Source organism: Hylobates moloch, unplaced genomic scaffold, assembly GCF_009828535.3.
Source record: "Hylobates moloch isolate HMO894 unplaced genomic scaffold, HMol_V3 SCAFFOLD_8, whole genome shotgun sequence".
NCBI lineage: Eukaryota > Metazoa > Chordata > Mammalia > Primates > Hylobatidae > Hylobates > Hylobates moloch.
Genome location: NW_026652283.1, coordinates 35,666,747 through 35,680,600, shown reverse-complemented (window position 1 = coordinate 35,680,600; position 13,854 = coordinate 35,666,747). Strand labels below are relative to the sequence as shown.

At 48.0% G+C, this 13,854-nt stretch overlaps 1 protein-coding gene across 10 annotated transcripts in view; it reads left to right on the top strand.

Annotated features, from left to right (window-relative positions):
• Window positions 1–13,854, top strand: part of CSMD2 (CUB and Sushi multiple domains 2) — a 701,208-nt gene that overhangs the window by 368,523 nt on the left and 318,831 nt on the right. For 9 of the 10 annotated variants that reach the window (XM_032160157.2, XM_032160160.2, XM_032160159.2 and 6 more), the window contains 2 exons: window positions 4,476–4,579; window positions 8,210–8,322. The exons of the other annotated variant lie outside the window; for it this stretch is intronic. In XM_032160157.2, the coding sequence (XP_032016048.1) occupies window positions 4,476–4,579; window positions 8,210–8,322 (217 nt within the window). The remainder of the gene's footprint in view (window positions 1–4,475; window positions 4,580–8,209; window positions 8,323–13,854) is intronic. 10 annotated transcript variants of the gene reach the window in all.

The window sequence follows — 13,854 nt, the reverse complement described above, 5'->3', positions numbered from 1 at the left end:
CCTTAAAGCCGGCAAGTTTTATTAAGGACTTCAAAAGGGGAGGGGATACAAGAACAGGGAGCAGGTCACAAGATCACATGCTTCAAAGGGCAAAAAGGAGAGCAAAGATCACATGCTTCTGAGGAAACAGGACAAGGGCAAATTCAGAACTACTGATAAGGATCTATGTTCAGCTGTGCAGGTATTGTCTTGATAAACATCTTAAACAACAGAAAACAGAGTTCCAGAGCAGAGAACCGTTCTGACCTCAAATTTACCAGGGTGGGGTTTTTTCCCCACCCTAATAAGCCTGAGGGTACTGCAGGAGACCAGAGCTTATTTCAGTCCTTATCTCAACCGCATAAGACAGACACACCCAGAATGGCTGTTTATAGAGCTCCCCCCAGAAATGCATTCCTTTCCCAGGGTCTTAATTATTAATATTCCTTGTTAGGAAAAGAATTTAGCAGTATCTTCCCTACTTGCACATCCATTTATAGGCTCTCTGCAAGAAGAAGAATATGGCTGTATTCTGCCCAATCCCGCAGGCAGACAACCTTATGGTTGTCTTCTCTTGTTCCCTGAAAATTGCTGTTATTCTATTCTTTTTCATGGTGCACTGATTTCATATTGTTCAAACACACATGTTTTACAATCAATTTGTGCAGTTAACACAATAGCGGTCCTGAGGTGACGTACATTCTCTGCTTACAAAGATAACAGGATTAAGAGATTAAAGTAAAGACAGGCATAAGAAATTATAAAAGTATTAATTTTGGGAACTGATAAATGTCCATATTAAAATGAAATCTTCACAATTTACATTCAGAGATTGAAGTAAAGACAGGCGTAAGAAATTATACAAGTATTATTTGGGAACTGATATATGTCCATATTAAAATGAAATCTTCACAATTTATGTTCCTCTGCCATGGCTCCAGCTGGTCCCTCCATTCAGGGTCCCTGACTTCCCGCAACAGTGCTGCGTTTCTCATGAGTTGATATGTGTAAAGCGTTCGGAACAGAATTGAGCACATTTTGGTATCAGCTCTTGGAGTGATGAAGTCTCATAAGAGAAGATAATCACAGACTATGATTGTCTTGAAGAATTTCCTAGACCAGGGATCAGCAATCTACAGCCTACAGGCCAAATACAGCTCTTTGCTTGTTTTGTAAATAAAGTTTTATTGGAACACAGCCACACCCATTCATGTACACGTTGTGTATGGCTATGTTCATGCTACATCAATAGAGCTGAATATCTGTGACACGGATCACATGACACACAAAGGGGGAAATATTTACTGTCTGTCCCTTTACAGAAAAAGTTTGCCAACCTTTGTTCTAGATGGTAACCACTGTGAGGGGTCTGAGAGCCTAGCAATCCATCCATGCTAGAGAAGCAGGAAAGGTTTGGAAAATGTTCTCCCAGTCTACATTTTGTCAGCCCCTGACATGGGCCTGGCCCACCGACAGGAACTGGTACAGAGGCAGTGAGGCCTGACCCCTGCCCTCCAGGAGTTCATGGTGTAGTGGAGGAATAAGTGAACAGACCCATCACAGTCCAGCAGGTAAGTGCTAAAACAGACGAGAGGAAGGGGCTGAGCAGTGGCTGCTCCCCTTGTCAAGGTTAGTCAGAGAGAACTGAGACAAGTCAGGCTCACGGATGAGGAGAAATATGCTAGGGCAGTGATAGGGAGCGGGAAGAACCTGTGTAAGTCAGGGTCATGGATAGGCTGCCCTGGTGTGAATGCCCAGGACTTCAAGTGGCCACACAGGCTGTGCAGTGGAGGGCAGTCAGCAGGGAGCAGGTGCAGAGATGCCCTCCTTGTGTTTCATGCTAGGAAATGAGACTCCAGGAAATGTTCTGTAAAGCAGGAGTGTGGAATGTGAGAGAGAGGTAGGAGATCCCAGCCTGATGAAATGATCCCATGATGATGCCAACAGGGAACATTCTGGATAGGAAACCCAGAAGAGCCAAGGAGTCCTCACTCACTATTGACAAATCCCATCTCCTCTTTAATAACTTGCTCCAAACACTGATTGCTACAGGCTCACACCCCGCCTCACCTAGACCTTGCTGCAGGCCCACATCCCACCTCACCTAGACCTTGCTGCAGGCCCACATCCCACCTCACCTAGAGCTTGCTGCAGGCCCACATCCCACCTCACCTAGAGCTTGCTGCAGGCCCACATCCCGCCTCACCTAGACCTTGCTGCAGGCCCACACCCCGCCTCACCTAGACCTTGCTGCAGGCCCACATCCCGCCTCACCTAGACCTTGCTGCGAATTCGGCTCCTGGCTTTCAACTCTCCCTCAATGCTCCTGCTCCTAGAACAAAAATCTCATGTCATGCCTTTACTGCCAACCCTTCCATAACTCCCCATTGACTTAAGACAAAGCCCAAAATTCTTAGCATTACCAGCAGCCTCTCATAATCTGACTTCTCCTATTTCTCTTCTATCACCACCCTCCACCACCCCCTCACTTAAACAACTACTCAGTAGTTAGACCTCTCTGGACAAGTCATCCTGTTCCACACCCCTGCCCTTCCCTCTGCCTGGGTTGCTTTCCCTTCCATATCCATTGGTTGAACTCCAGTTCATCTTCCAAACTCAGCCTGGGTTTCATTTCCTCCAAGAAGCCTCCTTTAACCTTTCTCCCAGTCAAAAGCAATTCCTTCCTTCCTCTTCTGTGTCTATCTGTAGACCCACTGACGTGCTCACACATACTGTTATCCAGAGATGCATCTTTCTGTGACTCAGGCCACTGCAGAGGGGCCCTGCATAGACACTACCCAGGCTTATGAATGAGGGATGTGTCAGTTTGCCTCTGGTGTACCTGAGAAAGCACCTTGGGGTAAGGCTCTGCAGGGTCCCTGGCGGGATGTGGGTGCTGGACTGTTTGGTTTGGATGGAGGAAACCTGCAGAAGGCGTCAGCCACAACTAGGAAAAAATATCCACGGAAATTATATACTCCTTGAGTTGTAGAAAAGAAAGCAAAGGAGCAACTTCAGTCTCCCTGTTGAGGGAATGAAGATCATCATCAGATTGAAACAGACAAAAAGAGATACAGATTAGACATCAGAAGTGGGTGCCTGTGTGTGTCCTGTCCTTATGAATGGCACCATCCCCCACCCAAACAGTTGCACAAGCCAGAAACCTGCAACTTACCCTAGATCTTTCCCTCCCCTCAGCGCCACATGCATCCTGTCACAAAGCCCTAAATATCACTAAGACCTTCCCTCTTCTCCGTCCACACTGCTACTCTTCCATCGTTCACCTGCACTACCACAAAAGCCTGCAACCGTCCTCACCACCAGCCTCACTCCTGCCGATCAGTTCCACACATACTGCCACACTGACATTTTCTCAAACACTTATGTGTCCCTGTCACCCACTATTTAAAACTCTACTGCTCCTCCCCTGGGATAAATTCTAATTTTGGAAGGTAGAGGTATGAGACCTTTTGAACCAAGCTCCAGGGAAACTTTTCAAATTCCAGACCTTCCCAAGTCACCTTCTTGCACTGAAGGCCCAGTCACATTATCCCCCAGAGCCAGGCAGCTAGCAGGTATGTTCAGTTTGTAGATCTGCTAGCAACAGACACTGAATAATTTGTTCTGGAATGTTCTATCACTGCCATAGCTCAGGCCCTGTGCACCTGACTCCTTCCCAGAGCATCCCCCTCCCTCCCTCTCCAAGCATTCCCCTTTGGCCTGATGGGGTCGTCAGTATCCTTTAGAATTTCCTGAGACACCCCCATCTCCAGTAGCGCCTGCCCCTGACTCCAGCAGGGTGAGCCATAGGCTCTTCGCTCCCACAGCCCCCTGTAGCATCCATCCCACCCCAGTGCTGTGGTTATCAGTTTGCATTTCTATCTCCCCTTCTTACCGAGGGCAGGGACCGTGTCGTGCTCACTGTGGAAACCCACCGCCCAGCCTGCCATATGGGGAGTGCTTAGTAAATATTTGTGGAAGGCAGGATTAAAACAAGAGGGAGGAATCTTGTTGAAATCTCTTTCTGAGAACATTCATTTATTCAACAAATAAACAAAAAGGATGGAGAAAAGCAGGCAGAGGAGAAGATGAGAGAAACTTCTGCAGGTCCCTGGGGGCAAGAGAGCTGAGATTCCACATGTGGCCTGAAAAATTGCCAACAAGCCCACGGGGATTTCTGTGCATTAAGGCATGAAGAAAGAGTCTAATCATCTCGCTGTCGGCCAGATGTGCCCGGTTGCTGTGAGAGCCACCAGAATTGACCAGATGTGCCACGAACATCTTCAGAAACATCAGGGGGCCCTGGAGACAGCATGGCCTGGAGAGAACTAGTTCACACTCATTAAAGTGGGACAGAAATGGTCAGTTTGTTTAGGATGGTGTCACCAGTGACTCTGAGCATTGGGACATAACACAGAAAATCCTTCCTCCCCTCAAGGCTTTGGAAGGCTTCCTCACAGCCCCTGCCTGCTCCTAACCCTGTGTTCCCTCCCCAGGTGATCAAGCTCGCCTTTGAGGAGTTTGATTTGGAGAGGGGCTATGACACCCTGACGGTCGGTGATGGTGGTCAGGATGGGGACCAGAAGACAGTTCTCTACATGTAAGTGCAGTGGGGCATGTTGTTTGGAAGGTGGGATGGTAGCTGTGGTTGGTGGGGTGGGGTTTGTGGAGTCCTGCCTGGTCCCTAGACCATACTACAGCAAAGACAGTGTCCTGCAGTGTTCCTAGTTTCAGCAATAATCCCTCCACCTCTCTCTACTCTGACCAAGGGGAAAAGAGCACTGGGCACCTTCTCACTGAATTCATATGAAATGTGAACAGAATGAGCAGTCTGTTAGCGGGCAGGGGACATGGAGGTTTTGTGGATGAACCTGGAGCCTTCCACTGGCTGGGTGCTTCCATGCAGACCCGGATTCTGCCACCCTGACAGTTTTTACTCCAGGCCACATCCAGCCATGGCAGCCTGACCTCAGACAGAGATAATGGAAATGAGTTGCTAACCTTTCTGCATGCTCAGAACTCCCTGGGAAATGGATGGTTTCAGAGAATCAGGACCATATAGACATAGTGGCCACACTTCCTGCGCCGAAAAAGACCAGTGTGACGTGTTCTAGACAAGGGAGAGGAGAATATCAAGCTGTCATGGGATTCTACTATGTTGAGTCTGTGCTCTTGGGGGCCATTTAGCTTCTCTTTTGCCCACCACCAATAGCCTGACTTGAAAACCAGGAAAAAGGCCAAGCGTGGTGGTGCATTGATGTAATCCCAGCACTTTGGGAGGCCAAGGCGGACAGATTGCTTGAGTTCAGGAGGTCGAAACCAGCCTGGGCAACATGGTGAAAACCCATCTCTACAAAAAATACAAAAATTGGCTGGATGTGGTGGTGCGCGCCTGTATAGTCCCAGCTACTCAGGAGGCTGAGGCAGGAGGATAGCTTGAGCCTGGGAGGTTGAGGCTGCAGTGAGCTGAGAGCATGCCACTACACTCTAGCCTGGGTGACAGAGTGAGAGCCTGTCTAAAAAAGGAAAAAAAAAGTCAGGAAATGCTTCTGTTCGGGACATGTGGCTTAGCTTCAGGGACAAACACCCTGACCACATCCATCTCCCTTCCAGGAAGGAGGTGGAGAGTCACCAACATTAAACACCTACCATGCTCCCAGGCACTGGGATGGAAACTTTTGCATCGATTATCTCGCTTAAGCCCTAGTGTTATTATTCTCTTTTAACAGATGGGGAGACTGAGACCCAAAGGTTTCAGAAAAGGTTGATAGCAGAACCAGCAGTCAAGTTCCTGTCTTTTGATTTCAGCCAAGGACAATGTCCCATGCCACACTCCTTCCCAACAAGGCTAGCTCCAGGATATCTCCTTCTGGTTCTAATGCTGAATGAGAAATGGCCATTTAGTAACAGCTGGCTTGTCCAGAGACTGTTCTTTTCTGGGTGTTTTTCGCAACTTCCCTACACCTACCTGGAGATGATGCTATACAGGCAGTTACATGACTCATCCTATCCGATGGTACCCACTGAATCAGGTGACATGGCTGGGACTTGGGATTTCCCCAGACAAAGGACTGGAACGTGAGCCCACAGGGCATTCTCCTCCATGCGTAATTCACTGTATTAGTGAGGGTTCTCCAGAGAAACAGAACAATAGGAGATAGAGATAGATAGATAGATGACAGATAGATAGTAAATAGATGATAGATAGACGATTGATTGATAGATGATACACAGATAGATGATAAATAGGTGATAGATGATTGATAGATGATAGATAGATAGATAGATAGACAGACAGACAGACAGACAAATAGCAAATAGATAGACAGATAATTTGTTGTAAGGAATTGTCTCATGTGATTTTGGGAGACTGACAGGTCCCAAGATCTTCCAGGTGAGTTAAGAAGCTAGAGACCCAGGATAGTCAATAACGTAGTCACAGTTCAAATGCCAGTAGGTTCAAGATCCAGGAAGAGCTGATGTTACAGTTCAAGTTCAAAAGCCAGAAACAAGCTGATGTCTCAGTTTAAAGCCAATTGGACAGGAGGAATTCTCTTATTCAGAGGAGGGTCCATCTTTTTGTTCTGTCTGGCCCTTCAACTGACTGGATGAGGTCCACCCACCTTGGAGAGGGCAGTCTGCTTTACTCAGTCTGTCGATTTCAGTGTTCATCTCATTCAAACGTACTCTCACAGAAACACCCAGAATAATGTTTGACCAAATAGCTGGGTACCCTGTGGCCTAGTCAAGTTGACACATAAAATTCACCATCACACTTACCTCTCCCCCTCACTTGGTGCATCCCTGTCACTCATTTTCTGCCCTAGTTTACTGACCCATATGGTGCCTCAGCTCTTTGTGCCCAAAAGACTAGGATCCTAGCTCTCTTTCCTCCCACAATCCCAATGTGCTTTGACATAGCAACAACCTTAGAATAGCAGAGCTTTTGAAAGGGCTATTGAGGATCACACCATACAATCCCCTCATTTAACATAGAGTGAAAAAGCACAGAGAGGCTGAACCACTTGCCCAAGGTCCCACAGCAAATGAATGGTAGACTCAGAGCCTGGTGTTGTAATTGAGTCAAACAGAGGAAAAGCAGGGGTCCCAGCCTTTTCCCTTGCTCATCAGCACCACAGAGTCAGGAGCCAGCACTGGCCTGGCCACAATCCTTACTCAGCTTGTCAGAGCCCAGGCTCAGGGACGTCACACAGGCCAGGCTATTGGATCCCATGTGCTCTATCCCAGCTCCACTTCCATATCCCCCATGGTACGATGACCTCTCTGCAGCTGACTCGACAGCCTCCCAAGCTCTGAGACCCTGGGTGAAGCAGAGAATAGGACTCATTAGTTCAGTTGCCCACTCCACAACCCTCTGCCTCCATCTGTGCTGATAATTTGTCTGATCTCAACAAAAGAATGAAGTTGGATTTCTTCTGGAAATCCCAGCCTGCACAGGGGACTCCTGGCTCTGCCACTGTATCAGGTTGACCTTGGGGAAGCCACTGCCCATTCTGCACTTCCATATTCTCATCTGTACTATGGGCTGACAACCCCTACCTTCCTGGCAACAGGGCCGTTAAATGAGATAATGGGTAGGAAATTGATAAGCACAGTATCTTACATGGGTAGGTGCTTGGGGTTGGGATTCTGAATTGAATCTCCCCCGCCCCCACACCCATGCTTAAACCCTCTTCTTCAATAAGAATGTGGCCCTCAGATAATGACTGTACTCTAAGCCTTGTTCCTTATCCTGGAATGGAAGGAGATGTCTCATTGAAAGAATGGCTTGGGTTCCACCTGGGGAAATGGGTTTCTGGGAGGAGAAATCCACATAAAGACAGCAAGGAGGTGGGGGTGGGGGCAGTCTTTTCTGCAATACAGGTCACGCAAGAGATCAAAAGTTGCAAGAATATGGACACCCCCTTGATTGGATTTGGCTCCAACTCTCCCTGTCCCTGAGCAAGTAAGGACACAGATCTCCCTTGTGAGCCCAGGGGTCAGGGCTAGGGAGCCAAAGTTGAGATTCAACCGATGAGATTCTACCCACGGCCAAGTGGAAGACAGGATGAGTCTTCCCAGCACATGGAGAGCATGCTGCTGGGCTCCAATGTCAGAAACACAGTGGGGCCTGGATCCTGGATAGTCCTTTAAATATCGTCAGTCAGGCAATCATTTCATTCGGGTGTCGTGGTGGAGAGCACACCTCTAAATATCTCTCTCCTGCCAGCCTGACAGGTACATCGGTCCCGGATCTCATTGTCAGCACCAATCATCAAATGTGGCTCCTCTTCCAGACTGATGGCAGTGGCAGCTCCCTGGGATTCAAGGCTTCTTATGAAGGTAACTGCTTTTGGCAAGCCAGATGAACTGTGTCCTGGGAGTCAGAGACTTGGGGTCTGGATTTGGAGTCAGAATTTTTTTTTTTTTTTTTTTGAGACAGAGTCTCACTGTGTTGCCCAGACTGGAGTGCCATGGCACGATCTCAGCTCACTACAACCTCCACCTCCCGGGTTTAAATGATTCTCCTGCCTCAGCCTCCTGAGTAGCTGGGACTACAGGCACACACCAACATGCCCGGCTAATTTTTGTATTTTTAGTAGAGACGGGGTCTCACCATGTTGGCCAAGCTGATCTCAAACTCCTGACCTCAAATGACCCACCTGCCTCAGCCTCCCAACGTGCTGGGATTACAGGCGTGAGCCACTGCGCCCGGCCATGGGATCCTGGTGCTCCCCTGCACTAGCTTCCTCCCCCTTAGGCATGTTATTCCACTTCTCTGAGCCCCAGCCGCCTCTTTGTTCTGAGGGCCTTCTGGTTGTTTTGAGGATTATCTGGGATAAAACACTTAAAATGCTAGGCACCCAGCATCAGATGCACACCTCAGTTCCATCCCCAATTCATACCTGGTTCATGTAGACTTTTAAGAGGCCTCACTTATTTTTAAAATCTTTAGAGAGGACAATAGCTTCCCAAGCTACCCTATTTGGTTGCATGTGATGAGTGAGTGACTCTGTGCATAGGGCTAGGAACAGATAAACACCACTGTTGGTGGCCTGAGAAAGATGCAGACAAGAGTCTTCATCTCTTGCTTAGAATAGGCATTAAGGGAACTGCAAACCCTGGGGCCCAGGAGATACCCTCAACATCACCCTTCTGAGACTTCCAAACCCCCTTTGGCCGAGAACAGCTAATGCTAGTCCCTACTGTTAAGCGCCTCTTAGGTACCAGATGCTAGACCAGTGCAAGGGGGACAGACACATCAAGTCTAGGCGTCATCTCAAGGGACTTGTGCTCTAGTGGTGAGATGGAGGGGAAAGCAATGAAGTGGCGTGCAAAAGAGCTGCCTGGACAGTGCCAGTGGGAGCACAGAGAAGGGAGCAGACATCTTTTCAGGAATGTCTGAAAGGGGATCAGGAAAGGGCTTTGTCACAAAAGTGAGCCTTAAGTCCTCAAAATGACTAGGTGGCTACTAGGGAGACAGGGGCCCAGGGAGCAGGAAGAAGGTGTCCCTTCAGTGTGTGGCTCATACACCATACCCCCAGTGTACCATAGGTTCTTCCTGCTCCAGGACCTGTACTCTGTTTCGAAACTGGGTACAGGTACCCAGGAGGTGTATTCGTATTCTTGGGCTGGCTGGCTTCACACAGTGGACATTTATTCTCTCACATTCTGGAGCCTGGAAGTCTGACATCAAGGCTCAGCAGGGCCATGCCCCCACTCTGGGTAGAATCCTCCCCTGCATCTTCCTAGCTTCTGGTGGTGGCTGTGAGTCCTTGCTCTTCCTTGGCTGTAGCTGCATCACTCCAGTCTCTGCCTTTGTCATCACACACCTTCCTGTGTGTCTCTCTATCCTCTTCTTATAGGGACACCAGCATATTAGACTAAGGGCCCTCCCTACTCCAGTATGGCCTCATCTTAACTTGATTACATTTGCAGCAACTCTGTTTCCAAATAAGATCACATTTATAAGTACTAGAAGTCAGAGCTTCAGCACGTCTTTTTGGGGAACACAGTTCACCCCATAACAGGAGGCTAGCCCGTACTACACTAACACTGTCATACAATGATGTCTCCTGGGGTAAAGATGACAGCTATACTGAGATTTTTTAGGAATAGGAGGCCATGTGTCTAGGGAAGGCAGAACAACAGACAAAATACTTATGGGGTGACAGACTCTGAGTGCAGATCCTGGTTCTGTCACTTTCTAGCTCCATGGCAGGTCATGGAACCTTTCTCAAGATCTGTTTCTTCATCTGTGAAATAGAGATAATAATACAACCTAGGTCATAAGGGTCCTGTGAAGATGGTTAGATTAAGAAATGTGAACATAAGAACTGTTGCAAATTGCAAAGCAATTAGTGAGTAACTAATGAGCCAGTACACAGGTAGTTCAATGAGTGGGCTGTTCTGGTGCATAAAGTTACACATAAGCAGCTGTGGGGCTATGAGAGGAGCACCAGACAAAACTATCAGGAGACCTTGATTCAGGTCCAAGCCCTGTCCCTCACTACTTTGAAAAGGGGAATGGAGATGGATGCAGACTTTCTAAGTTTTCCCCCATTTCACAAATTCTATGGATGTTCAGCAGTGAATGTTCCCAAAAGCAGGGAGAAATGATTCCATGTCATCCTCATGTCCTTAATCTGTCCGTATTTTGCCAATGGTTTGAATAAGATGTAAACAGCATGAACTTGAAAGGGATGCCAATACCAGTCAGCAACCAGAGTGCGGAAAGATCTGGGTGAGGTAGAGCCGTTGACTAAATTAGTAGGATAAGATAAAGTGGGAATAAATATCAAGTCATGATTTAAGACTTAAAAAACAATTAGCTACTGGAATTTATCCCAGGAAGTTAGTTGTGCCTTATCCTGCCCTGAGCGGGCACCAGAGAATTGAGCTTAGATGTGGGACCTCAGCTTGGGATAGATAAGGAGGGGATTTAAGACAATTCCTGTAAGAAATGTCGATGGCCCCCGAATGTTTATTCAGGGGAGGAAGTGGACTTGGGAGATTTGAGAGCTGTGTCCAGATATTTGAAGGGCTTTCATGTGGGAGAGAGGAATTAGATGCATTTGGTGTAATTTTGTTGGAAAAGAAAGGGACATACCACTTGTTGAAAGCCTGCTATGTGCCAGAGCTTTATGTTCATTATCTCAGGATTTTCCGTGTCCTGCAAAGACCTGGGGTACCCTCCGGGGACATCCATGGTGGGATAGGGCATGCCCAGGATGGAGGGTTCTGACCACCCTGCCTCTGTTTCTTCTCCTTTCTTCTCTTTTGCTCTTTGTAAGCCTTCTTTTAAGAAAGGATTCATAGCTAACCACTGATTTGAAAGACATTACTTCATCTCATTCATTGTTTACAATGATACACTGGCTGCTATTTTATAGATGAAGAATCTGAGACTCAGAGGGGTGAAGTAATCTGCCTGAGGTCACACACAAGTGTGGAAAGTAGCAGAGCTGGGATTTGAGCCCATGTCTCCCTGGCTTCAGAAGCCCATGGATTTTCCCCTTGCACCAGAAGTCTCCCAAGGTTACATAATTTCAATTCCTTATAAAATCTTTATAGAAGCCAAAGCTTTGCCCCAGTCAAATAGACCAAGTATCATGAGCCTGGATTCCATGTCACCGGAGGTTGGGGAGTTTGTTCACAAGTTCATTTGTCCATTTCACTCAGCCAGTATTGGGTAAGCTTTTGTTATGTGACCAATAGTTTGCTGGGTGCTGTGATTATAATAGCTAGCAGCCTGGATGTGGTATAAAGCATACGCTATGTGAATGCCACTCATGGACTAGGTGTCAGCAGGACTTCTTGGAGCCGTGACAAATTAGGAAGGAGAGTCTGCGTGTTTAGAGACATGGCAAACCCACAGGGACTACGTCAGGTTCTCTGCACAGAGGCAATGCATTCTAGAAAACAGCACAGACTCTGAAATTGCACTAGACCTAGTAAATCCCAGTGTGGTCCCAGCTGTGTAACCTTGAGTCTTGTGGTCTCTCTGAGCCTCAGTTCGCCGACTTGTACAATGCCAATCTGAGAGCATTGTTATGAAATGAGATCTCAAAGCTCCTTGCACATTGCCTGGCATAGAGATGGTGCCTGCCCCTGGGGGTGTCACCAAAGTTTCTCTCCAGCCAAACCTTCCACATTTCCTGTCCTCCAGGCCAGGCACTTGGATCTGCCTCCAGGTGCTCTGATAGGCCCTGGGTTTAGGTCCCTGCCTTACACCAGCACTCCCCACCTAGGGCCCTCCCTCCCCAGACTGGCAGAGAAATGAGGTGGCTTTGTAAGGCCTCGGTGCAGGGCGTAGAGCCAGAAGTGGCAGGAGGCAGAATCAGGCTCATGGGAGCCTGGAGGCCTCACAGTGTGTTGGAACCTGGCCCAGTGAAAACTCAAGGAGCTAAATTGGGTGGGCCACTCTTTTGTTTTTGTCCCTTCCACCTTTGACTTTTTATCTGAAGGGTGAAGCCCATCATTCTCACACCCTCCTGGTGAGGAGCCCCTCTACTTTAAAAAGGTGGTGGGTTGAGTCCCCGGCACCCCGATGTGACTCCCTATCCTTGTCCATCTTGCTCCTTGGGCTCCTCTCACCTCCACCTCCTGGTTTCCTTTTACCTCTCTGGCTGCTCCTTCACAGCTCCTCCATGGCTCCCCACTGCCCCTCAGAGTCTATCCTCAGCCTTCGGTCCTCTTTCTAGAACCTTCTGCAGTTGATCACGTGTACTTCCATGGTTTCAGCCTCAACCCAAACTCTGGTGGCTTCCACATCTATTCTCCACTTGCATTTCAGTCTTCCTGTTACACATTTTGATATGGCTTCCCTCTCAGCTGTCTCAAACCCACCTACCTGTATAGTCTGCTGACAACAAAATGCCCTGGGTTAGGGAGTCACATGGGGGAGCTGGGGACTCAACCCACCCACCTTTTTATAGTAGAGGGGGCTCCTCACCAGGAGGGTGTGAGAATGATTGGCTTTGCCCCTCAAATAAAAAGTCAAAGGTGGAAGGACAAAAACAAAAAAGACTGGGTGGTTTACATTTGCAACAATTCTGTTTTCAAATAAGATCACATTTATAGGTACCAGAGTCAGAACTTCAACACGTTGTTTTGGGGGACACAGTTCACCCCATAACAGAAGGCCGGCCCATCTTTCCTACACTAACACTGTTATACCACAGTGTCCCCTGGGTTAAAGATAACAGTTGTACTGTTTTAAGAATAGGAGGCCATGTGTCTAGAGAAGGCAGAACAGCACCCCGTTTTCTCCCAGTTCTAGAGGCTAGAAGTCCAAGGTTAAGGATTTTGCCAATTTGGTTTCTGATGAGGGCTTTCTTCCTGGCTTGCAGACAGCTACCTTCTTCTCACCATGGCCTTGCATGGGGTTTCCTGGGTGCATACACACACAGGAGAGAGAGAGAGAGAGAGAGAATGAATGAGAGAATGAGAGAATGAGCCTTGTGGTGTTTCTTCTTAGACATCCATCCTCTCAGATCGGGGCCCTGCCCTTATGACCTCATTTAACCTTAATTACTTCCTTAGAGGCCCCATCTTCAACACTAGGGGCTAAGAGCCTCAATACAGGAATTTGGGGGAGTTGGGGGAACACACAAGTTCAGTCCGTAACACCATCCAAAACCAAGCTCGCCATCTCTGCCCCCACGCCCATGACCTGCACCTGTGTACCCCATCTTCACGAACAGCACCAAAATCCATCCCATCCCTAGGCCTCATCTCTGCCTCCTCCTTTTCCCTCTCCCCACCTCTGACTCCATTCCCAGATTCTGTCAGTTTTCTGCATCCCACTTCTCTTTCACTGCTGAGCTGAGTCCCTCCCTCATCACCTCTCACTTGAATAGCAGCAGAGTCTTC